Raw genomic sequence first — 27,582 nt, 5'->3', positions numbered from 1 at the left:
TATTAGAGAACTTATTACCTAATTAACTTGTTTCTTATTAATTTTAATAATATCACAATTTACTGAGTACATTGTCTTTAATTCTCAATAATAACTGCCATTTTATCGATTATTATGCCTTACGGTATTTACGGTATTTATATCGCGAAATGTTTATTATTATGTATTATTATAACTATCTTTTGTTGTAATTAAATTATTCAATTTACTATTATATCTAACCTTAGATACACATAAATGACCGTGTAAAAATGTAACATCCGAACTTGTTGGGGATCTCAATGAGATCAAAACCATTTATAATAATGATACACTTGAGCAATTGGGGAAATTTGTCGAAATGGTTCTCAAAGTATTTTTTCCATTCATTTTAGATTTATTCATGATACTACTATACTTCTATCTCAATATTTTACTCACAGATTCTGTTCTCCTTATTATACCCCTTCCTTTACTTTGCTTCGTTGTTTGTTTTTTATGAACCTGCAATCTCGCAATTCAATTTTGATTGGAATTTTTATTTAATTGAACACCACAAATCCTTTTCAAACTTAAAACACCTACTTATAATGGTTGTATTATTTGTTTCCAATATTCTTTTTATATTAAGAAATCTCACTTTAGCCACAATAATTTATTAAAATAAGCATCATAATTCCTATGTCAATATTTTTTGCACAAATACATACTTTTGCGGCTTGATATTAAGCTATTTACATTTGATACTTGTTATATGTTTAGGATCCATTTGATTTTGAGAAGAATTAAATGTATTTAACTGTCGAATTGCGAGAAAAGCGTTTTCAAAGAATTTTATTCATATATTGTTTTTTATTTATTTATTATTCAGTAGTACAGTTTTTGTTTTTATCCGATATCTGCTTTCATTTATCTGATTTCAATATATTTTTTGCTGATGAAGTTTTTAATAAGACTTTCATGTATAGTTTTCCACTTTTATTCTATATTTCTTTGAAAATAACTGGTTTTCACTTATACATGATTTGATGAATAGATTATATTCGGAAGATGTAAGGGCTACGCCTATGTAGAAAGTTATAGTATAATTTACTGAATCAATGACTTCAATAACGAAAAGTTTAAAGACTGCACTCATTATAAGTAGAGAAGACTGTTCCTCAAATCAGATCGCTGTTCAAGTCTAGGTTATCTTGGGTTCTTTTAAATATCAATTTAAACCGTTTACACCTCATTAAGTTTCAATTTTACAGCTATTGTCCCATCTGGGTTATAGCTTAGGGTAGCATGCATTAGAAATACGAAATGGCACGCGCAAAACATGCTTTGTCAAACAATTATACAGAACGGTCCATGTAGGATTATCATCCTCAAATAATATTACAGGATTAGTGATTTTGATTTATATATATGATCATTATTTTTATACAGAACATGAGTAGATACGTTAATAATATATGTTTCATTGAAATAATAATAATAATAACGTTCTAATATTATATTGGAAAACAAAAGAAAACAGTAGTCGTAATGTATACTTCTGGTATTCTGAACTCAAAAAATTGTTTCTGGTTTTGCCAACATACCTTTAACTATTTTAAATGCAAATATATATCAGTTAGAATACGTCTTATAAATATCTCCACACGCGAAATTCCATTAATATTGCATCTTAAAAAACATGTTTTTTCTACGATATTTCTATCCAATAAAATTGAGCACTGTTTATATAAAGAACAGCTTTAGTTTTAGTTTAGATTCTATCTATTGTATCATTTATTTTTCGGATGCACCTCTAATAGTCGTCAAATCAAAAGTGATACGGTAAAAATAGTATAAGAACATTCTGATCTATCAATAGTAAATTGAACCATCCGATAGAATACAGCGTGAAAAATATTTGAAAGAAAATTTGTCACTGAATATAATCGATCGCCATCCTTGTATCAACATTTTTTAAAAAATTTTGCACTGATAACTTTTTGTATATTTGCTTAAAAAACAGACACGCGTTCGAGCTGTTTTGTCAACCTATTCGATAAAATGGTTCCATTTAGTCTGAAATGATCAAAAAAACTATCTCGCAAGTAGAATATAAAAGTATGATGTTTGAAATCTAGTTGAAATGAATGCTTATCACGTATATCAGACTCAATAAACGTATCTCCATAAAGATACGGAGGAGCCATCTAAAAAGGGAAGAGGTGTTTTTGCAGACTCCTGTTTTTCACTTCAATTGAATATCTGTTTATTTTTCTTCGATGAATTTCCATAGTGAACAATATACATGAACTATCGAAAAAATTAATTTTCTATGTAGTTGTAGTTATGAATGCAATTGAGAAACCCCGAAACAGGTTAATTTTTATATAAAAATGGAATTATTTAAATAGCTTTTAGAACGATTTTCACTTTTTGATTTTTAGAGGTAAAAAAAGAACCTTATACTCATTTCTTGATAGAAATAGACGGTATTAACATTCTTTGACAGGATTTTGATATGAGAGATGATTTGATAAATTATTTTTCTTATTTTGTACTTTGAAACATCCGTATAAGTTGTTTCATTCTTGTAAATATCTTATTGGGAAAAAACTTCAATGGAAGTTTGTACTCCTGTTTATTTATATAGATTAGCTCCATTTTTTTGAAGAGCATTTGTTTTTTCAAAAGACCCAAAGCTTTGCATGAAGTATATTAAGGTTATTTAAATCAGTTTGCTTATTAAAACACCGGCCATTTTGAGTAATCTATGTAATTATATAGAATTATAATCCACAGAATGATCTTCATGGAAACGTGTTCAGCAAGCGAACATCTGTCATGGTACAACTTTTGTGACACTAATACGATTGGTGACTGACCTTTAAGACTTACCAATGTATTTTTTCATTACAATTTAAACTAGGAATTTCATAAAATATGTGAGTCAATTTATTGGTTGGTGGTCTATCTTTAATTATAGTAAAGACAGATTGTATTGTGAGGTTACTGCAGACAACTAAGATAACTATAGAGAACGCCTGTTTTTAGAAACAACATACATTGCTCAAAATTATTGATCTATTGTTGGAAAACTAATTTGAATAGCCTTGTTGTAACGACGACATAACCGGAATTAATTAACTTCATTTTATAGCTCATTGTTATTTTAAAGATTTTTTCACCGTAATTAATTCAAAATGAAAGATGAATTATAAAGATAAAAAACCGAAACCAAAAAAGTTGTAGGCTGTAAATGTATAAAGCTTTAGTCGCTAGAGGTTTTAGTCAAAAGTATCCTGTGGATTATGATGAAATATTTGCTCCAGTTGCAAGAATTTCAATTTTTAGATTTTTAATAGCCTTCTCAAATCAACATAGCTTGATGTTCCTCTAGATAGATGTGAAAACTGCGTTTTTAAATGGTGACTTAAAAGTGGAAATATATATGGAAGTACCTGAGGGTGTAGATAGTAAGGACAAGCAGGTCTATAAACTTAACAAAGCATTATATGGCCTAAAATAAACTCCCAGATTTTGGTTTTAAGTATTTGGAAGACCTCATAGTCGGAGAGCCGGGTGTATAAAAGTCCTATGGATCAGATACATGAATCATTTTTGGGGTATGAACAATAAAACCATAGGTCTAGAGGTCGACACCCCTGAAGTTGCTTGATTTTGCCTGCATGCAAAATTATGACGTCACGTCCGGTTTTTATTTTAGTTGTAATTGTAATTTACGAAATACATCAAGAAAATTTATGTCAAACGAAAGTTTTTGATGAGTAGAATAGAAATGTCAAGGGTCGACAAGCTCTATTTATTCGCTACTCTAAGTCGACCTCCGTTAAAAATTATTTTTTTTTTAAATTTATCTTAAGCCATCGAATACATGGATTTGCTTACGATTTTCTGAAACTAGAACCTCTTCAATGACTGAAAAAAATTGGTCGACACCTTTTATTTGCCCGGATCTAACTGTCGACTTAGTTTGAAGAATTAAAGAGCCTATGCTTTATAATTCATCTCTATGTATGTTTAATTATTTAATTATCTGTATATCTTTTGCAAATACATCAATAATTTTTTTTTAATTAATTCTGTAACTCTAACATTACTAAAAAAATTGGTCGACACCTTTTATTTACTCACACCCAACTGTCGACTTAGTTTAAAAAATCAATGAGCTCTAACTCATACGTTCCATGTCTATGCATGTTCAATTATCTACATATCTTTTATAAATACATTGATAATTTTTTTTAATTAATTCTGTAAATCTAACATTACTAAAAAAAATGTACGACCCCTTTTATTTGCCCTCATTTGACTGTCGACTTAGTTTGAGGAATTAAAGAGCCCATGCTTATACATTTCATCTCTATGTATGTTTAATTATTTAACTTTATTTAACCGCTACATGGCATATTTTGAAGAGATTGCCGCAGCTAATGGATCTGAAGCAAATTGTTCAGAGTATACGGCTCAAAATTTACAGGAAAAACTTGAAAAGAAATTCGGAGATCAAATAATTATTACTGCGTCGGAAACTGTACATAAAAAAATAGTTTATAAAAGTAATATGAGTATGAATAGGCTTATTACTGAATTCGTCGAGAACGAAGATAACAAACTTCAAAATGCAGCATATTTACTAAGAAAATCTATTGTGACTATACCTGTAGTTTCTTTAAAAAAGGTAAAGCCAAATATTTTAATGAATAATGTAAAATATCAAGAAATGTTTGCTTTACTCAATAATCATGGTAAGATCGAAGATAAGGAGATGAAGGAAACAATTCAAAAGTATACATGCGAAATTGATGGTATAAAAAATTCCACGGATGTTAATTTATCACGATTAATCATTTTTCAAAATAATTTTTCTGCTGTTTCTACTCAAAAGGCGTTTTTGCATGAAGTAAGGAATTATGATTCCAGCCTAATGCCACCTTGCTGGGAACCGTTAAAACAAAAAATTCTTAGAACAATTTATGTTAATGCGATGTGGCAAAATTCTTTGTATAAACAATGTATTGTAATGAATTCCGAAGATTGTGGTTGGATATATGATCATGATAATATTACCATAACGCCGAATATGTTTAATGGTAGCCCTACACCACTTCAAACAGAAGAAATCGTTTTAACTGATAGTAGCAATGAATTCTGTAATAACGATAATACTGACGACTTCAATAATGATAGAAATAGCATTGTAGACAACAATGATGATAATGTTAATATTCCGAATTATAGCGATGATGTAAATAATGATGTAGATTTTAATGACGATAGTTATATGTGAAATTAATAGTTAATCATTGTATATCATTTTTGTATGTAATAAAACTCATTCATGTGTTAACTCCACTATCTAAGACTTTAATTTCTTTCGTTCCATCTCACAATAATTAATGAATAACACCAACATTCACAATATATGTGGTAAAGAATGGAGAAATGTACAGTAAGTATTTCAAGGAAATGAAATTTTCAACAATTGATGAAAAAAAAGTTATTAATGTATTTGAAAAAGATAATTAAACATACATAGAGATGGAATGTATAAGCATAGGCTCTTTAATTCTTCAAACTAAGTCGACAGCCAAATCCGGACAAATAAAAGGTGTCGACCAATTTTTTTCAGTCATTGAAAAGGTTAGGTTAAGCAAATCCATGTATTCGATGGCTTAAGATAAATTTAAAAAAAATAATTTTCAACGGAGGTCGACTCAGAGTAGCGAATAAATAGAGCTTGTCGACCCTTGACATTTCTATTCTACTCATCAAAAACTTTCGTTTGACATAAATTTTCTTGATGTATTTCATAAATTACAATTACACTTAAAATAAAAACCGGAAGTGACGTCGTAATTTTGCATAGGGGCAAAATCAAGCAACTTCAGGGGTGTCGACCTCTAGACCTATGGTTTTATTGTTCATACCCCAAAAATGATTGATGCATCTGATCCATAGGACTTTTATACAGCCGGCTCTCGGACTATCATAAAGAAATAGATCTTACAAATTCTTATGGGTATTGGTGTATGTACATATTAGAGAGAGGAGATATCTTCTATAAAAATATTTACATTGTACTATATATGGATGATCTATTGATTCGTACTGCAAATTAAAATACAATGAAGAATTTTAAACATTACTTAATGAATACATTTCAATGGTGAATTTAAAAGAGGTACAACTTTTCATTAGGGTTACTAGATAAAATGAAGAAATAACACTATATCAAAGCACATATATTATAAGGCGTGTCGTAGTCTCTTCGGGTGTCTAATGTATTTAATACTTAGTCATGGTGGACATTGTCAGTTATTTTTGTTGTGTCATGAAGTAGAATCTCTTAATTGGCATGTTCTTAAGAAAGAGGCATATTCGGAGACACAAAGAATAAAGAATAATTTGTACGCTTGTAAGTACCGTCAGCATATGGACATATTATCAAGAATTCCGACGTGTCTTTATTCAAAGTACAAAATTAAGTACTTGGTGTTTTCACTACAAAAAGAAATTGTTCATTTTATAATTTAGTTTCAATTTAATTGAGAAAAAATCCCTATTCTAAAATTATTCTAATTATGCAATAACAATCTCATGTGAGTTCATGCTTCATATTGAGTTTACAAAATTTTTTTATTATTCTGAGGATACAGGGTATGTAGAGTTCAAGAGAACATTTGCAATTACAAGAAAATGAGAAAATAAGTAGTTTTAATTAATATAAATTTGAGAAAACATAATTTTATGAATGAATTCAGAAAATTTTCATTTTCTATAAAATTTATTTATTTAAAATAATTTTATGGCGTTTGTTGGAATTGAACATAACTCAAATCCAACATTTCTTGATTTTAGTAAAAAAATGGCTTTTATTATTGAATAAGATGATCAAATATTGGAAAACAATATATGTTTGTGAAATGTCAATATTATTATAGTAGTAGGTTGAATTAGAATGTGTGTTGTAAATATTCAGTATCATTTTTGAAGATATTCAATATTTCTCACAAGAAAATGAAATAAACATAAAATCTAACTACAAAAATATATTAATGATTTTTTCTCAATAATTATATTATGGTGACATTTAGTTGAAGCTTATTTATGGGTGATAGAATATAAATGCTCATCGTTTGATAGATACGAGTTGTATTGACATATTCCACATAAAAATTTCGATTATATTAGATTATTTGCTCTCTACCTAGTTAGTTGATACTCGTATCATCTTTTGACCGAATTAAAAATTTTTTTTAACAATGTGTTTTATAGGTTAGGTTAAGTTATCTCTCGCAAATAAAGAATTATATAAGGTTGCTCTAGATGATAGCAATTGAAAAATGGAAAATTGAAACTGAAACCAAAAAGTCCCATTTTTCAAAGTTTTGTCCAGAAATTTAACAATCAAGGCTATATTTGTAACACTTTTTTGAATATAAAGCTATTTCTATATCAAAAGATGATTAGATGTTTCGAATAAAATATTTAATAAGTGTATTCACTTTTTCATTCCAAGGCAAAATTTGAGGAATTTTTATTTTTTAACTTGAAGAGTTTGTAGACCATGGTATGATAAACACAAAACATCTCTGGAATTTTAATTGCGTCGGCAATTGGGTTCAGGATCGGACTTTCAGCTCGAAAAGGAAGTTCTTACATTGAGGGTTTTCTAGCTCATCGAGTTTTGGTAAACGCTATTGGAATTTATACACAGTGTGTCCCGTTAAGAATTAAATAATTCTGTAGAATAAATCTAACGATGGGAAAATCATACGGTAAGCATGGACATTGATGTTCTGCAGCTTTTTTATATGCGCTATTTGATTTTGATTCAATTAACACGTCTCACTACATAGTAGGTCTCACAATTTGTTCACTTTTTGTTTTTCGATACTTATGTTCTCTTCAAGAATTATGCTTCCATTGCATTGGATAATTTACCAACTATGTTTTGATTGTCTTTCATTTTTCGCTTCAATTGCATATTAATTTTATGAATTTCCGTATTTAATGATAATAGGTTATATTGCAGATCTTCCGATTTCGTAAATAATACCTACCAAATCATTAGCGATTATCAATTCCGTTATATATGCCCCTTTATTACATTTTTGCATCTGACTATTTGCTCTTTTTATTGTTGTATCTATTACTATTGATAACCACTATCGTTGTTTGCTCATATCAGATTTCTATTACCTTTGTACATAGTTTTTTCAATATATGTTCTCTCCTTATATGATTGAACGATCTCTAAAGCGGAAATGAGTTTCCTAATTTTTATCAATTAATTCTTCACTTAATTGTCAATTTTTGAATATTAAGCCGTTCGTGCTTCTTCCTCTTCTAAAGCCATATGATATCTTTAAAGTGACTTTCATCTAATTTCTTATAATTTTCACACATTATTTCAGGAATTATTTTTGATGGTATCCTTGTTGGTGTTGTACCTCGGTAGTTTCTACAAATTCTTTTGTCTCTACTTTTATACACAGATTGTATTATTCCTAATTTCTCACATTTCGGTATATTTTCTAATGCATCATTTCAATAAGTAAATTTTAGTTTATTTATTCTTTTTTTATACACATACTTTATCATTTCAAAAGTTATATGGTCTTTTCCTGGCGTTTTTTTTAAACTGATGTTTAAATTTGCTTCTACTACTTCTTCTTTCATCATTTTCACGAAATTTTTATTAATAATCAATGTATATGGTCTCTTCCTCAATAGTGAGCTACTCGAAATATTCTTTTCTTTTATCCATTCTATATCCATTATGTTATATTCTTTTTCTTCTTCAATTAGCTTCACTGTTGAATAATTCTCGATTTTTCCTATAGTTTTCTGTCGTTATGTCGTTATGAAATTTCTCCATCATTTTTCTTTGGTTCCATTCACTTTAATTGACACTTCATGTCTTACTGATTCAAACTTCGTAATATTATTTACTTTGTGTATATAAGTATTTCATTTATTTTCTATATTTAGTTAACTTTCTTATCTGATCCGTCCATCCCTCGGTCCTATTTATGTTTTTGCCAGGTATTTGTGATACTCTATATATCTTTTTGCAGCTTTAAGAATTTTTCAATCTTTTACGACCTCTATCCTCTCTTCTTATAATTTATTACTACTTTGTATATTTATAGGTTGCTCTTGGATTTCCTTCAGTTTATAACTTTTTTTTGTGTTATTTTCTTTCGTTTTGTACATAATATTTCATTAGTTCTCATAATCATAATTTTTAAACACTACCAATATCCGCCTGCCTTACAACTTTAACATATTTATAATTTGCATTTTTGTATGCTAATGTTGTCGGTTATTGGCCTCTTATTTCGAATTAGCTTCTCTCTGGTAAGTTTCTGAATGATGTTGTGTTTAAATTTAGTATTTGTTATTATCATGCCATTGTCTCTGCGGATATCTATAATTTTGTGCCCATTATTATATTTTTCTACTTTAAAGTTGTATATTTCTAATCATTTGTGTTTAAAGTCTACCATTTATAATTATCACATTTCATCTAGTTTCTAAGAAATACCTGCATCCTCATATATCCTATAATGGACCACACCTCCATCTAATAATACCATCCAGATTTTCATTACTCTTTCATTAAAAGTTTTTATTTCTCGTATGTGTGTAACAAATGATGCAATCATTGTCATCATCGTTTTATCAAAGATTCCTACATATAATTTAAATACAGTATTCAGCCATCATATAATATTTTGAAAACAAAATTAATCGTTTTGTTGACTTGTCACGAAGTTGTCTAAAGGTTTTGGATGCAGAATTTCTTGATATTATCACGTATATAATTAACTTTGTTTACATTTAATATATCCCAGAAATAAAACAATTATTTTATTGTGAACTCCCTTGGAAATCTAATCAAAATAATAATTAATGGGCCTAATAGCTTGAAAGCTATTTTATTAATAACGCTAGAAAGTCATCTATAATATATTATCAAGGAAATTTTCTACGACCAGTACGTAATTGAAATAAAATTATGAATTAAAAGAAAGATGAATTTTGACATTTCGACCTTTCTTTAAGTCTATCAAAATATGATATTGACACAGACAATTCGCTTATTTACATTGATCTATAGATCACCTTCATCATGAATATCAAAATCAAAAGGATAAGATCAACTTAGAATTTTGTTCCAATAAGAAAAATTTTTTGGTTTCCACATCTGAAGTATATTAAATTTATTAGAATGTACAAAATAGAGCTATAAATTCTACTTAAATTATTTAGATCTTTTTTATCATTTATAGCTTTTTCGTTTTTATGAATGTGAACCATTTCTCTTTTTCGTGTATTAGATTCCGTTTCAAGAATTTTTGAATCTTTATAATTGAATTTATGTTTTTTTGATATTTCATGGTTCGTTAATGGACAATTAGTACAAGGCACTTGATATATAATATTACTTCTTGTTTTTTCAGTGTTTTTGATTTCAATTTAGTGAAATATTTGAATAATGTATTGTGTCCTTTATGACTTAGATATACTAATATCATATTCATTGAAATAATTCGATAATTGTTGGGAAAGTCCTTGTACATATGGTAAGGAAAAATGTTTTATGTTTTGATGTTTCGTTTCTGTTTTGTTTTTAAATTGATTGTAGTATCTGTTTATCCTTTTCTTGAATATGTTATTTATAATATTTTCCGGATAATTATTTTGTTCCAATGCAGTTTTTGCTTTTTGAATAGCTAAGCATCTAATTCAGGATCTGATAGTTGGATAGATCTATCAGTTAAACTTATTATCACTGATCTTTTTTGTGACATAGGATGACACGAATTGAAGTTTAAAGTTGGTTTCGTATTCCATTCTGTTTTTATGTTATTATTAATTTTATATAATGTGACATCAAGAAAATTGATTCTATTATTTTGCTCAACCTCGATTGTGAATTGAAGCTTTTCATGATAAGAATTGAATTTTTTACTTAAGTTTTCAATTCGATTCTTTGGTACAGCAGTAATGCAATCATCTACATTTCGGAAAAAGACTGGAATATTTATATCAAGTTTGCTTAGGACAGTTTCTTCAAGATCTTCCATTAACAATTGTGCTATAACACTTGAAATGGAAGCTCCTATACCACAACCATCAATTTGTTTGTATATTTCATTTTCATATTTGATATATGTTGTTGTAAATTTGAGTTCTATGGCTTTTATAAATTAACTTTGAGGTATTTCTGTATATTCTTTAATTTTGTCCCATGTTTTCATTAATATATTTTTCACAATGGTAATAGGAATATTTCTATATAAAAAAAAACTGCATTAATGAACCATGAAATATCGAAAAACATAAATTCAATTATAATGATTCAGATTCAGAAATTCTTGAAACGGAATCTAATACACGAAAAAGAGAATTTTTAGAAATGATTCACATTCATAAGAACGAAAAAGCTATAAATGATAAAAAAGATCTAAACAATTTAAGTAAAATTTATAGCTCTGTTCTGTAAATTCCAATAAATTTTATATATTTGAGATGTGGAAACCAAGGAAAAATTAATTTTTCTTATTGGAACAAAGTTGATTTTAACCTTATTTTGATATTCATGATGAAGGTGATCTATAGTTCAATATAAATAAGCAAATTGTTGGTTTGTTTTGATGCATCGGTTGAATCCCTAATATACATATATATATATATATATATATATATATATATATATATATATATATATATATATATATATATATATATATATATGTGATAAAATATGAATTTTTTTTGTCTATATTATATATACTATTTATTTGTCTATAAATATCAAAAAGTGACGTCACAATGTAAAAAATTTATTGTTCTATATGTTCTTGATTTTTAATCTCTTCTGTTTTAAAATTAGTTTTTTTCAATAATTTTTTATTATTTTTCATTTAAAAAAGAAATGTGAAAAATTAGATATCAGTCTATATACCATAGACACTTAACATTAAATAAGCTTGAAAATTCAATTGATTATAAAAAATTTCACGTTTCAGTTTTTTATGTCTGGCTTATTATTAACTGATAATTTATTTTGTTTCCATAAAATCATTTCTTTGGTTGTTAATTTTTGATATTTTTTTAACTTGTACTGATATTTTGGTATTTTTGAAATGAAATTCATGCTTTTCATTTTGTTCAAGTTCACGTAATGCGGTTAAAGCAGATTTTTGATAATGCTTCTTGTCCACCTAAGAACTCAAGAAGTTTTAATTTTTTATTATTCCATCCTTTCTTAAAACTATCAGAGTTTCAGGATAAGACATTTGACACTAAACATTATCAAAGAAATTTCTCTAATTTTTTACTTCTCATATTTTCTTATGTCTTCGTGATGATTTGACTTGATTACAGGTCTATTTAATATAATAATACTAATAGATTGAGGAATTGGAAGAGCGGGTGTTGATACTACCAAATTGGGGGGACTATTTCCTGTTACCTACTCTGCTCATAGGTATATTTTCTAATTTCAGACTTTAATATTAAAATGAAATTTGATTAAACATATCAATGATTATCTTTTCAATTCAAAAATATTCTTAAAACAGAGTCAAATGAAGAGAAAAGATAATTGATGGAAATTGTTAATTCATCATCATATTCTTATTTTTTGTTTTTTTAATTTTTATTTGGGCGACTCCATACGATAGAGAGGTTACAATAAGTATTTTATGGTAAAAGGTGCTAATATTGAAATCAAGGTCAACGAATTTCATCAATATTCAATATTTGGAAAGACTTCAAGAAGGTCCCGTCCGTATTTCTTATCGTTGTCGAATACCAATTTTGTTCAACAGAAAAATTAAAAGAAACTTAACGACAAATAATGGAGTTGGAGGTGGAAAATGCGTTTAGAGATTATTTTGGCTAACCGATTATCTGTAACCGTAATTATAGTATATGTCGATAGAGATCAACTTTGAAGAATAGGTAAGAAATTATATATTATCAATAGATTTCTGGTACTTCCTCTGGCATTGTGCTTTTCTAGTTATATGTAAACAAATTCGTAGTCCGAAAAATGTCAATTTATTTTTACTACTTAGTAGTTGAAAATGTTTACCCTAAATCTAATTTTAATTCTAGATGGGATATTATTTCAGTATTTCAAAAGAACTGTGAAATTCCTCTTTGTCAATTAAGGTATACAGAGTAATATGGAATATTTCGCAATTTTGTTCAACAAATAAAGCAAAGCAAAAATAGTCGTATAATTTCATTTGAATGTTAATATCTTTTCATAGCTAACTAGTGTTCATGTTAAATGTAACGATCTCTTTGTTATTATCGCACGCTTATAAAACATTATTTCACAAGCAAAAACGTTGCTGTTGAGGTCGAGGTGCTGAAGCGTACAAATGCGTTGCAAGGATTTTTTTGAAATTGTAATTCTATTATGAACCGATTAGCGGAACCAGACTTCGAAAATGAATGAAATATATTGTCAGTTTACCTTTTGAGATTCATTTGATTTAGTTATTTATGACTGGTAATTAATGATGAAAAAATCAATAGTATATCTCTTTAATGAACGATTGTAAGTATATTAGTGGAAGAATTAGTTGTTTATTACTCGATTTTAATAAAAATTTCACCGCAAGCATCTGCCATTATTCTACAGCGTTTTGTTGTCATGATAATTAAATATATTGAAATCGAACTTTCTATTGGAAGTGACATGACACAAACTTAAATAAATGTGTAACATGCCATTCGGTCTGTTACGTTTCTCTTCAACCTTTTCGAATATTTCTTTTATAACGTGTAGAGGCACTATAGTTTCTTCTGATTTATTTTTTCTAACATTCGCGTTTTTGAAGAAATTAATTTGTTATCGATCTCCCACTCCATTCGAGAAATTTAATATAACCTCGGAATGTATCCAAAATCTTCCTCTGCCCATCTACACTTAAGTGTTCAAATCAAAGTAAATTTTACTGAATTTGTGTTGATATTACAAAGGATTCAACTGATGCACCATAACAAACCAACAACTACAACTCCAACATCTAGGAATCCAGTTGAGGGCTGCAACCGTCCCGGATTTTTATAGATAATTCCCAGTATTTTCTCTAGTATATATAAATCTGAGTTTTTAATTTATAACTGCTTTTTTCGTTATGCTCTTCTGGATACGCAGTTAATACAAATTTATTATTTTTCAATAAATTTATTTATTGCGGTTTTTAGTTTTATTAAACCATTAAATATTAATTTAGAAAATCGTTTCTGGGGATAATTTTAGTTTATTTAATTTTTATTATTAATCTAATTCATAAGGTGTTTCCAGCGTTTCTACTTTTGCAATTTTTGCAGAACTGAAGCAGATATACTAGAGCTTAAGCGACACGGCTGATGGAAATACTCGATATTATTGGTTCAAATTAAGTTGAATTATTCGCAATTCATAAAAAAGTAGTTTTGAACTTTGACCGTCAATGAAACATTTCTTTGGTTTTCACACGAACGTAGAAAAAATATTTTATATATCTCGGACAAAAACTGTTTGTTCATCGTATCGTGTAGTTATTTTCATTGTTGTATTCAGGGATTTCTAAATACACAATGTGTTTAGATGTGACAAATTACTGCTAGTTTGCTTCTTTGTGTGAAGTTACTAAACATACATATTCAAGAAAATTTTTATATGAACAGTGTTAAAATAAAATATTTATTGAAAAAGAATTAGGAAACTGTCATTTTCGGTTAACTATCATCAAAAACTCATTCTTGTGTAATCGAAATAACTTATCGAGTGTCAATAAACGCTTTTTTATGATCGATAAAATTGTTTTCATTGCTGTCTCGCATGTATCATTTATAAAATAGTCATCCTTTAATTACATTTCGAATTGTACGGTTATTTGTAAAATATTTTATTGATTGCATTCGTTTAAATAATCAGTGATATTATCACAAGAACGTCGAAAATAATCCATTATTTTACGAGTAACAAGAGTTAAACTCACGGAGAATCACAAGAGCGTAGCTCGAATGGTTTCTTAAGGATTACCTATGTGGAGTTACGAGAGAGAAATAATCATCGATTATTTTCTATTGCTCGAGTGGTATTCGTTACGAATATATAATGAATAGACCGATTATGACAAATCATTAAATTTGTTTTTATACTGAAAGTAATTTGCGAAACATTGTTATTTCTCGATAGCTTACGCTAGTTATATTGGTTGATGCTAAGATGATGTTCGTTACTTACCTTTAGGTATGATTTGAGAGACTCAGTTGAAAAATAATCAATAATTCGAATAACTTTCTGTCAGTTAAGTTCAGATTTTATCAAATCACTTTTTGGGTAAAAGAGATTGAAATGAATGGTTATTTTTACCTTTTTTATATCAATCCCACACTACTCTGCGCGTTACTGAGTTGATTGATACCCATTGGACAATTTTTGTATCAAATATCTACGTTAGTCATTCAGACGATTTGTTGAGGCTCTTCACCCTTCGCAGTTTTGGAGACTATGGTGTTGTAGTCAGTATTCACCATAAATGTTCACCTTGTTCTTGAATAATTCTACTAGGCATTAGAATATTTTGGTATGAAATCCGGAGAATTTCCATCACAGTTTCCCACAATCTTGCCAATGATTTCAGCCGTCACAGTTCCAGAAGTTGATTTCCCTTTCTCTAGCTTTCTAGAGCTTGTAGCTCTTTTCTTTTGTGCTTGTATATCTAACTATATCAAAAATTATGTATTCAAAATTTTGAAATTACTTTTTCTGCAGAAACTTCGCGGAAATTGTTCGTTTTCATAACTTTCTCATTATAATCGACACCATTAGCTTACTTCATATTTAATTCAAGAAAACATGCCTAGCGTTCGTCCAAGGTAATCTCAAAAAATTCACTCAAGCAATATATATTTTATCGTCACATAATAATGAAAGCCGAAAGGTGATTAAACCACGTCGCCAAGCATATAATATTTTATCTATAAGTGGTCAATTATTTGTATTAGTGTATATTCTGCATCACAATAGGCAAACATTTTTTTGATCGATTCAAATTATTTTTACATTATATTTGGTTAGGTCACTGTCATAAGATTGGAGAATATGTCGTCTGTCTTTCATATTGATATATTTCCATACTAACAATAACCAATTTGAATACTTCATGTCATATTTCAATTATTACATTGTATATCGTATTAATATAGCTAATTTTATATGGTTTCGACCATCTGTTTCCGAGATAATTAGACGTTTCCAGACTTCAGTTACATATTGTATAGTCAATAATGACAATATGAAATGAACTATCTCTATACTTAAAGATGAACAATTTTTAATGTAGGCAGGAGAATTTTTAGCACAAGCAATAATACTTTGTTCATTTCTTAATAATCATTTTATTATTATTATTTTTTGTTATTAAACCAATCAATTTTTGTCAGCGAAAGAGTAAAAAATTTAACGATTAAATGAAATGATATTAAGTGCAATTACGCGATTTGACTTTCATTCACGTAATATCTCCGGTTCACCCTCCGAACTATTTAATTCTGCAGGTTTTATCATCCTGCCTAGTATTTAATTGTTTTCCTCTCTAGAGCTAGTGTATTATAGTCGAATATGGTTCTAGAAGAAGGCTATTACTTGAGGAAACGGAATGTAGCAAGTGAAACATTCAGGAACATTAGTTTAACTTTAATTTATAACCCAAAGTATATAAATTGTCTAACGTTCTGGGTTGGTCTGGAGTTTTCGGGTTGCCTCGTTTTTTTTTTCTTGGTAGTAATCCAAGAATGATGTGCTGAATGGAACCGATGCTGCGGTTACAATGATGTTTTTTTGATATAAACAACATTGAGTGATTTATTAACCTTAATTACATTCAAATATTTTAATTGTTTGTACTCCGAGCTACAACAGATATATTCTTTCCAGTATTCCAATTATATTAGTATTGACGACATAAAAGCTTTTCCTGAATGTTGAATGGAAGCTCTAAACTATGTGGAGAACAACTTGATAGTTTTCCTTAAGTAGAGTTTCGCGATAAATGTTTGGATATGCTTACTTAAGAATAAAATCAAATATAATAGGATATTAAAAACATATTTCTGAGCTAAACAAGAATTTAGAAAAAAGGTTTATTATCATTTAATTAACTAAACTTTACTAGAATGTGATACAGAACCTGAAAATTTTGTCATAATAATATATTCTAGACAACAAATGAATATTTTTTTTACTTCGTAATTAGGCCATAAATATGATTTGAAAGGAAATATATTTTCATTAATAATCATTAAGTTAGTCACTGTTAACTTGTAAACATAATGAAATGCTTTATTCTTAACATTAGTATAATAACGGTATTTTGTTTAAAAAGTATGCTGTCATATTTCCACGAGACTCCGTTGTAGAGTTCTTTATTTATTTTGTTGTATACCACAAAGCATTTGGTATAATACTACGCAGTTCATATAAAATTATTAAAGCGATCTATGGATATTACAATTTTATTCTAACCAACAATTTTTATCTAGCTCTTCTTCTCTATAGCTTTCTATATAGTCTTCAAAACGTCAGCAGTCAGTGAGAATCTGAAATATATCATGGGTAGCAAGGAAATTTGCAGCAACATACGTTAAATTCAACCATTTTATCAATTTTATAAGTATTTATAATGTGATTCGCTAATTTCTAATAAATATTCCTATGTAGGTGGATTTGTAGAAGGTGATCAGTTGGGTGGTTTCCGAGATCACCAAATCTATCCCACTTATAATTCTTTCCTTAGGACATATTGAATCGCTAAGCTACTTAGATATCGTTCTTAACACACAAATTACAGCATCATATCAGTCAGATCTCAGTGAGCTTTATAAATCTACAGTGTTTATTATGAAATGCAGTTAGGAATACAATAAATAATGCTAAATAAAAGAATCTGAACTGATTTGATGTTTGTTTTCAAATTGATAAATTGCCTTATTTATTGCTTCATATTTCGAATGCTATTAATTAATATATTATTTTCTACGAAACACTCAAGCTGATACATCAATTTCACATTTATTTTTGAGGTATAAATTACAGCAAGCATTTGCCTATCCAGCATCTTAAAACGGAGAAAATTGTATTATTTTTACCTGGGTATTCATTAAAGCCGTACTAGAATTTAACTTCATATTCATATTAGATATATTTATAAGTAGATTTATATTTCTAATTGTGGCAAGCCCCTTATAAATAATAGAATTAATAATTTCTCTCCAATATGTGATTGACTCAGTTGATTTTAGCGGTGCAAAGGTGCTCCATTCATGACGTGCTTGTGCTTGATGGTGCAGTGTAGAGTGCAGTGCTCTGTAGTGATGGTGCAATTGCAAAATCTGAGTTCAGCGTCGAATTAGGATCCATTTTTAAAAGAATGTATACTTTTGTCTATTTTACTATATTTAATCTTTTTACTGTATTATTGATTGTAGACTGGAGATTGGAGCTTATTTTATCTAACAGCAGATATGGAAATTTGATGAAACACAGATTTAGAGTCCTAGAAAGCAGATACAAGCTCGGCCCATTGAAGAATGCGATTTTAAATATGGATAAAGATATGTTTTGTGGATCCAATTACCTTTAAGTAAGTATAAGATACTGTTACGAACTCGTCCAAGACATAAACCGTGACACCAGTGCTGCTCGATTATATTAATAGAATGAAAAATTTGGCGTATGCGCCTAGTGAAAATTAACAAGAAAAACCGTTTTTAAAGAATCAGGAATCAAAATCAGAATTAAGAAAATATCCTAAATCAAGAAAATTCGATAATTTCTTCATTTCACAACTTATAATTATTAAACAGAAGAATATTTAAATTTGAAGATAGAAGTAGGAACAAAAAAGACGATTAAATAACTTTCAAAAAAGCTGGAAAGTGTTAAGATTATAACTGTTAGAATTGTGAATAAGAATCAAGTGAAACGGATATGGAGAGAAAAACATAGAGAGAAGCATTAACCGAGTATACTGGGAGTAATTTAGTAGAGTGGATATGAAAATAAATCAGGCGAAAATAGAAAATATTTAGATTTTCAATTTATAAATGGAGAATTATATGAATATCTCAATCAAGAGGAAACTATCTCAGTGTACACTTTTATGCTTCCCAGTTTTTTGTCTGAAATCAATGAGTATTCTCTCCCTTAGTTCCCTGAAATTAAATTATAGCACATTTAAATTCTGAGACGTGCTTTCATAGACACAAAATCAATCAGTTAATGCCTAACTCAAACTTTTTGCATTATAATTCAGTTGAATGCATAATTAGTTCATCAGTGACAAAGTATTCTAACGACTTGTTCGTAGAGACTTTTAAAAATGGACCCATCACTTGCACCCAACTCAAGACTGCCATCGGTGCATAAATATTAGATATAAAAAATACACACCCTTGCAGTGGTGAGATCCCCACTCACCCTATATCCCCCCAGATTGTTGACGACACATGTAAAGGTTGCGTCACGGCCCTGTGCTACTGTCAAATTCTCCAGAGGGTACAGGAAATCCGGTTCAAAAGCGCAGACCACATCTGAAACAAACATTCAATCTTATAGTTTCCTTGCCTTGCCATTACAGGTTCGTTAGAAATTTAGTTTCGTACCTGACTAAAAAATTTATAAATTTATGAAATATTTTGTGTTTCTACATTTATTCTGAAATTAGAGTGTTTTAGCTGGAAATTATTAATGTTTTTCATATTATATAGAAACTTTTCTAGTCTTGTCAAAACTTCTGATCTTAAGTAATTTAATAATTTCTGTTTTGTAACATTTTAAAGATAGTGAAATGTTTGACGTTGATTCTTGTGAGTATTTATGTAATTATTTCAACCAAACGTTCATGGTTGTTATTGTCCAGATATTTTATGATTTCCAGCTTTCTATGACATATTGATCCTGTAGGATGTATGGTAATATTGTAAGGGGCTTAGTTCGCCATTTGACGTGAATGAATCGTCTCTAGTGATAATTAATATCTTTTTCCAATAAATTTTGTATCAACTTATTCCATCAAAGCAATTTTGAGGCTTTTCCGAGAAAAAAATTTTTATAGCAAGGAACAAAAATAATCGGATGGAGCAATATGCAGGTTGTGGCAGGACTGGGTTTTGGCAGCATGCTGTCGGACTTTATCGTCATGAAGGATTACGGCGATTAATCAGCACCGATTTTTCTTCTGTAAAGTTGTACCCTTTCCAATTGTACACTATAATAAATACCCATTTTTCGATTAAAGTGACAATTTGCAATTGGTTTTGACGAGAGAAGAGCGAGTTGCAGATTGTGACTCTTTGATTGCGGTTGCTTTCAGTTAATTCATGTGGAACCAAACATTTGTATCAAGTGATTTTTAACACTGAAAAACGAAATTATGATTACTTTATAATTATTATTCTTGTATTTGACAATAATTTCCTTCTTTCTATTAATCGCCAAATAAAAACTTAATCTTCCACCATAGGTTTTAGGTTAATGCATAATTAACGGCCGTTTCTAAAGAATTGAAATTTCACATTCATTTTGAAGCATAACACACTTAACCATTCATAATCAATTCACTCCAAATCATAAATTCGATTTCCAATGGGGACACATTCCATTTCTTTTGGACGTTGAATTTAATGGCAAAACTCTTATTATACAGACCTGCATTATTGTTCGACACAATGGCTTTCTTATCGTGTTGTTTTTTTCGGGTCTACTACTCTAATTGAGCTAGGTTAATATCGCTGTTGTATTGCCGCATGTTGTTTGGTCAGAAATTCGGCAGTCAATATATCAATGAGTAATGTCATTTTGGATCCTTTTTCAGTGGATAACTCCACTAGAAATACCTCAAAGATTTTTTTATTTTGCTCAAAAAAGTAAATTAGCCATTATTCATTATCAATGGAAATGTATAGGGTGAAAGATCGTTTCAAAAGCAGAAATTCGTAACATATAACAGTGAATTCGAATTGATTCGCGATCACATACTATCTTGGAGTGGCTGACGTTAAAGTTGTCACTCAGCACTCGGATTATCAGATGTTCTTTTCCACGGCCGTTAGAGGGGCATGGTTATTGATCGATTATTCACCAAGCTAGTATTATTTGACTTTAAAAATGCAAATTACTTGCGGTATTGTTTTTCCCTAATTGTTATTTCGCCAAGTCTGCTAAGGTTGTGAATTGCCTGTGTTGTCTTCCATTCTTTATTGTGAAGTTATAACGTAATAACCAAATAATCAAAGTTCATTTTATTAGAATGGATGTATGGAATATAATGCTAATCTTCCACTCATAATTTTCATATATTACTATTGTAAATGTATTGAAATTTGAAATTATTTTGATAGTAAAATGAGCCGACAAATCCATTTTTCATTCTTTTTAGTATATAGGGAACTTTAAGAAATATCGTTGCTCCAACTTCTAAAATATGGTTCCTTATCTCTTGACTGGGACGTGAATGGATGTTCGTCCCATATGAACATAGAAAATTATTATTCTATGCGAAAATTCGATATAGTGTATAGAATGTTTGCTTTTGCCACCCCGTACTCTTTGTGAAAACTATTTATCGAATGTCAAAAAGATATCCAATTTTAGAGACAGAGGGTGAACAAAATACCTGATGGGAAAATGCAGTGGTGTAGGAAATAGAAATTTCAAACTTCAAAATTTCAAAATTTTATCAGGGCTGCAAATGAAGTTTATATATTATGATCAATGTAAGAAGTGATATGAAAGTGTTCAGTATCCAAAATTTCGACAAAGGGGCAAAATTTTCTAAACTATATGGTTGGTTATGATTTTCTATAAACCAGAATTTGATAAAATAAAAATAGGAGCCTTTATTACATTGAACAGTAAAATTCAACAGACAATATCTTCAATATCAGCAGTTCAGCAGATTTTTGAATTGGTTCTAGTTCCATTACCTAGTGTACTTTCACAGAGAAGTTGTTACTTTTTAAAACAATTGTCAAAATATATTATGATAGAAGTCGCATCTTTAAATATGTTTCACGAATGTTCATAATAAATACAATATTCAGAAGTTCGTAAAATTCGCTTCTGCCTCTGCCATCGCCCCTTCATTTGCCTGCTGCTTTCCACTAAGCTATTTTTTGGAACCGATGGTATTCCCTGTTGTTGTTCATTTCTTATTCAAGCATATTGTGAAATTTTCATAAACAAATTATAAGTGGTATATTCCATAACTGATTACCAACTGGGGTCTATCTGAGTATAAGCAAATATTATAGACTTTTTTGAAATCGAGTATAATTTTGAACCCTAAGCTGAGTGTAATACCCACCACAGTCTAAATTTTACCTGGGTTATGAATTGCTAATAGACTTTGTCAATTATCTATTATAATAATATTAATGTACAATTTATTAAATGCAAGATTAGACTCCAAATGAACGATAAGAATATTAATAACAAAGTAATTTAGTGTTATTTCGAATATAAGAACAGGTTATTAATTATTTATAGACAATATATCTTTTATGAGTTTTCATTTATGCTTTTCAAATATCTGGACCTTGTTTCCGTCACATTTAACCATTTTTATAATTCTATTGAATAAATGTCAATTAACACCCATAATAATTATCATTTCTATAACTCATTTCCATATTCACTTTTCTTTCTTAAACAATACAATGTCCAATTATTCAAGGACGCAATAGAGAGAAAAAATGATATTCCAAAAAAATTATATCAACAGTTCCTTTGAATTTCCAAAAATTGCCTTCCATTGTACATTTAGTAGCATTTCAAGAATATCAATCAATTCGCAAGTATATTTTCTTTAGATAATAATAAACATGATTATGGGATAGGGACTTGATAAATTGCAGGATAATAGCCTACTCTCCAATTGTTTCTGATAAATAGTATACTTATATGGAGACGTAGTTTTATGCAGTAGAAACTAAAAAAAATTATTTTAAACGGAAGTACTGTAATGTGGATTGAACTATTCAGCTAAAGACAGTAGTTTTTAACACAACTGCATAGTAAGTATGATAAATGGTATAAATGGAAAATTTTCATATTAAGCTAGACACAGATTTTTGCTGATGGGAATAGTAGTGGCAACGAGCAAAAATATGATAAGGGATGTTGAAATCGACGACGGCCAATAACTCGATCCGTCATCGCGTGGCCATCTCGCGTAATCCACTTGGGTCCGACACTTCTCGAATTTCTACTTTTTGCGATGATGTCACTTATAATTTACTATCTGGTTTGATTACTATTTATGGCATAGGTCTTAGTAGTTTTTCAATGAACTTTTGCCGACACATCATGTTGTTCTGACGCTTTCACAAGATCGTGAGGTTTATCCTTTTAGGCCAGTACAGATCACGATCAGATTTAAAATAAAAGTAATGCTCAAGATATTTCAAGATAATGGAAGTTTAAGTATTTTTGTAGAAATTCTCCAATAAAACCATTCAACCAGACAAGTTAATTTAATATTTATATCTAATCTGTTGCTTGTGCTGAACCTTCTATCTTCAATAACTAACCTAAATAATTATGAAAAATTTGGATAATTCGGAATAAATAATTTTTCTGCATCTCAAAATAAAAATGTTACCAAATTTTTTTTCAATTCCGTGTCCCCATTGCGAATAAAATTTAATATTGGTTCCTGGAAGCAAATCGCGGCTTCATATCACGTGTTTTGAAGTATATGTTTTTATTGAAAAAAATTTTCCTACACAATAGAGTAAATCAAGTGGCATCTGAATACTTTATATCCTCTCTGCTTCACCATGTTACGATTTTTAACTAAAGAACTCATTTAAAGACCCATTAATGACCTCCAACTCACGTTTCTATTTTTGAGATACCTTGAGCCTACTTACATAATGAGTGACCATCTGTGGGGTTGTGGCGTACGGCTTCTGTGCACCTTGATTAACCGGGGACTTCCTGGTCTATGTCATCAACATATGGACTGAAGCTATAGAGAAATATAGGCAATTCAGAGAAATACTGACTATCACAAGGACATGAAGGTGGATTGCTTTGTACTGTTGATTTGATCCTGTAACGTGTCGAAGATAAGTCTCTCATTTTAATGGATAATTCTTCCTATCATAGTAGACAAGTTGAAATGTCATAATTGTTACTTGGAAAGGAGATAGGAAACGATGTTAATACAATCAAAGCAAAATTGATGACAACAAACAACTCATATCGAACTAATTATTACCGTCATAGATCTTATTTGGGAATAGACAGAGAGCTACGTAATGCGCTCTAATGTAAGATTTAAAATTACAAATGTGGACCCTTTTCTAATGTAAAAATGAAGTTATTCCATCAACAACGCTATAAACCACGTGTCAAAAATCTAATCACCGCCCTACGCAAAGATTACTTTTTCCTTTGATTTTGAGTTTGTTTTTATCTCATTAGTCAATGACGACATGTAATATCATTCAAAAACAGTTATCTCAAAGTTATGAAAATAAACCCAAGACCATACAAATCCAGAAGAAATAGTTCTGCTTCTTAGAATTTTCACCGACTACCGACTGTTTTTCTCATCCAGGTTCATGGTAACGGTTCTATGTTTCATCTGTTATAACTTTAGCACAAACTCATCAATTTCACCTAAATTGCTTTGAAGAATTGAGCATTGATAGAGTATTTAGGTTTGGGAAAGGTACGTCATAACCTCATCAATATGTTAGACTTGTTCAGTAACAACGTCACAACTCGCCAATAAAATTCGATAGTATGATATTAAATGGAGGTGAAACTAATTGTTCCACATATTTGGAAATGGGACATATCTAATCATTCACACCTTACAAGAGTAAATTGAAAGTACAAATTTGTTTTTTTTTTCAAATAATTAAAACTGATGCATCAACCCATAATCACATTCACAATAATTGAAAATCTCAAAGCGGAAGCAAATTTTCTATTAAATAGTTTCCAAACTTAAGTTTGTAGGCGTTTTATGAAAGGAGTTGAGACGAAAGGTAGGATGAATATTTACAGATTTAAGGAAGAAAAAATAATAATAATTTAGGGTATCATTATGAAAATAGCATGTGTAAAGGTGAAGTCCGGTTTTTTGAAATTAATTAGAATATCTTCAAATATGGCGTATTAGATGAAAGCTATTTTAAGATAGACATGACTCTCAACGAGGAGAATTCACCGTCCTATTTCAACTGTAATGAGAAGGGCTTAATTATTGGGAAGTAAGATAGGTATACTGCATTCGGGTACAAAGGCATCAATATTATAATTTTACGGTATTTTGGAAAAGCGGGGGCCTTAGAGTTTGCCACCCGACAAGCGATGGAAAAACTTAAACTCGAAAAGTTTTCCGGTTGTTCAACTAGAGCCCGTTTCCTAAGAGGAAAAGTTTTGTTTAATTTTGTTTTGGCTTGACGCTAAGCTTACGTCCTGTCACTTTCGTCCTGACTGTTGTTTGGTGCCGCCTTGTTTCCAACAATATTTGTTTTACAAAATATTTTGAAGTTATTACATAGTTTCATACATGTATATCTCCCTCTTTTATTCTATCTCTCTATCATTATTCCTCGCTCTAGTTTTGGATACTTCGTGATGTTACAGCACCGAACACTTCGTTATTCTTTGGCATGTGATCATGATTGACATTATATAACTGAATAGAAGCATTTTCCAAATAGGTACTTCGTATAAATTAGTTTGACTATTACATTTATGTATTAATTTGTGTAATTGGGATACAGACAGGTCAACCATAAGACAGTATCCCGAATATTCATTATGAAGTATTAAACATGAAAAAATAGTACGGTACAAATGTATAAGAAAACTAAAAGTTATTTAATTCAGAGAATAATTTTACTATATAATATATAATAATTAAATTTTTCTGCTGAAAATTCCATTCAGCGGTCTTTTGAAATTGAGGTGCTATTTACACGATTATAATTCAGTTCTGCAAGTCTTATAGATTGTGAGGTTCATCCACATAAAAATTTCATTTAAATAAGGAAAATCGACAGTTCCAAGATTTGGAGTTCATGGGGGCCACTTTATTGGTTCCCAATCCATTTCTCAGAAAAAAAATATTGACGAATTATTATGTCATTAGTTATTTCCGCTTAGACATTGCCTTTCTGATTGTGTAAAGTATTACTTTCAATCATCCCCAAATCAAATATCTAAATCACATGAACCAATTCCACAAATAAAAGTAACTCTTTAACAAAAGAGAATTAAATAAAATGGTACTTGTCTTCACTTGATTCTACCCTGTAAAAAGATAAATGGAATTTTGTCAAGTACACATGAAGTAAATGCACTAATGTTGTGAATCTCTCTTTTGTTTGTAGATTTTGGAAATACGTTTATAGCTATAACACAACATTAATCAATGGCACCATTCAATAACCCCATATAATCCAATGAAACTGTAATTGTACATTCACTCAATAGACATAATACTGATCCATGTATACAAATGAAATTTCATATATTACCGACGACCGACGACTGAGCTACTTTTCATTGAAAATAGTCAATCAAAATATAATCATTTCCAAATAGAATTTTTCACTCACATTCGGGAAGCATAAATATTCTGACTGAAATTTACATTAGATGTTGCAAATAATCTAAATTCACAATTTAAAAATTGATGAATCGCACGTGGAAACTTGGCACATACACAATTATAATAAAGCAGTTACAGACAATCTGAAACAAACCTAATATTGGTTAAAATATTTATGTGAGATATTCGTATTTATATGATAACGTAGAATACATAATTCATGAAATGTACAATATTCATTCTTGAAAAAATGCAGAAACACGTCTCACATGAAAAAACTAAGAAAATTTATACAGAACAAAATAAATTTGATTGTGAACCTACATACATTAAATGCTACTAAACCATCCTTATTCTTATCAGTAATGATAGGCCTATTAAACTTTCAGAATACCGGAAAACTAGCATCGCCAAAACCAAAAATGCTTTGTAATTAAATGATTGTCACATAAAACCAAATAATATGATTTTCAAATACAGGATAAAAAAATTCCATACTCTACAGAATGAAAATACGAAATGTAGTAATAATAAACTTTTTATGTCTCTTTCTTTCATAAACGTGAAATTTTAGGTCTCTTCTATTTTAAAATTAATTTTTAATAATTTTTGAAAGACAGATAATAATTGACGTTTGAAATCTTTTAGTCTTTATCTTAAACTGTCTTTCAAAAATAATTTTGAAAAAAATAATTTTAAAACAGAAGAGACCTAAAATCAACAACATTTGAACATATTTAGAAATAAACATCTATAAAAGGTCTAAGAAATAAGAAATTAAGGAAATTCACAAGTATATATATATATATATATATATATATATATTATATATATATATATATATTATATATATATATATATATTATATATATATATATATATATATATATATATATATATATATATATATATATATATATATATATATATATATATATATAAA

General features: G+C 29.1%; 1 protein-coding gene across 3 annotated transcripts in view; it reads right to left on the bottom strand.

The window, feature by feature from the left end:
* Positions 1 to 27,582, bottom strand: part of LOC130451732 (lachesin-like) — a 272,197-nt gene that overhangs the window by 61,452 nt on the left and 183,163 nt on the right. For 2 of the 3 annotated variants that reach the window (XM_056790945.1, XM_056790947.1), the window contains exon 4: positions 19,457 to 19,596. In XM_056790945.1, the coding sequence (XP_056646923.1) occupies positions 19,457 to 19,596 (140 nt within the window). The remainder of the gene's footprint in view (positions 1 to 19,456; positions 19,597 to 27,582) is intronic. The other variant, XM_056790946.1, reaches the window with a different exon arrangement.

This window comes from Diorhabda sublineata, chromosome X (genome assembly GCF_026230105.1).
Source record: "Diorhabda sublineata isolate icDioSubl1.1 chromosome X, icDioSubl1.1, whole genome shotgun sequence".
NCBI lineage: Eukaryota > Metazoa > Arthropoda > Insecta > Coleoptera > Chrysomelidae > Diorhabda > Diorhabda sublineata.
The sequence above is the reverse complement of the archived record's forward strand: the minus strand, read 5'-3'. Positions and strand labels throughout refer to the sequence as shown.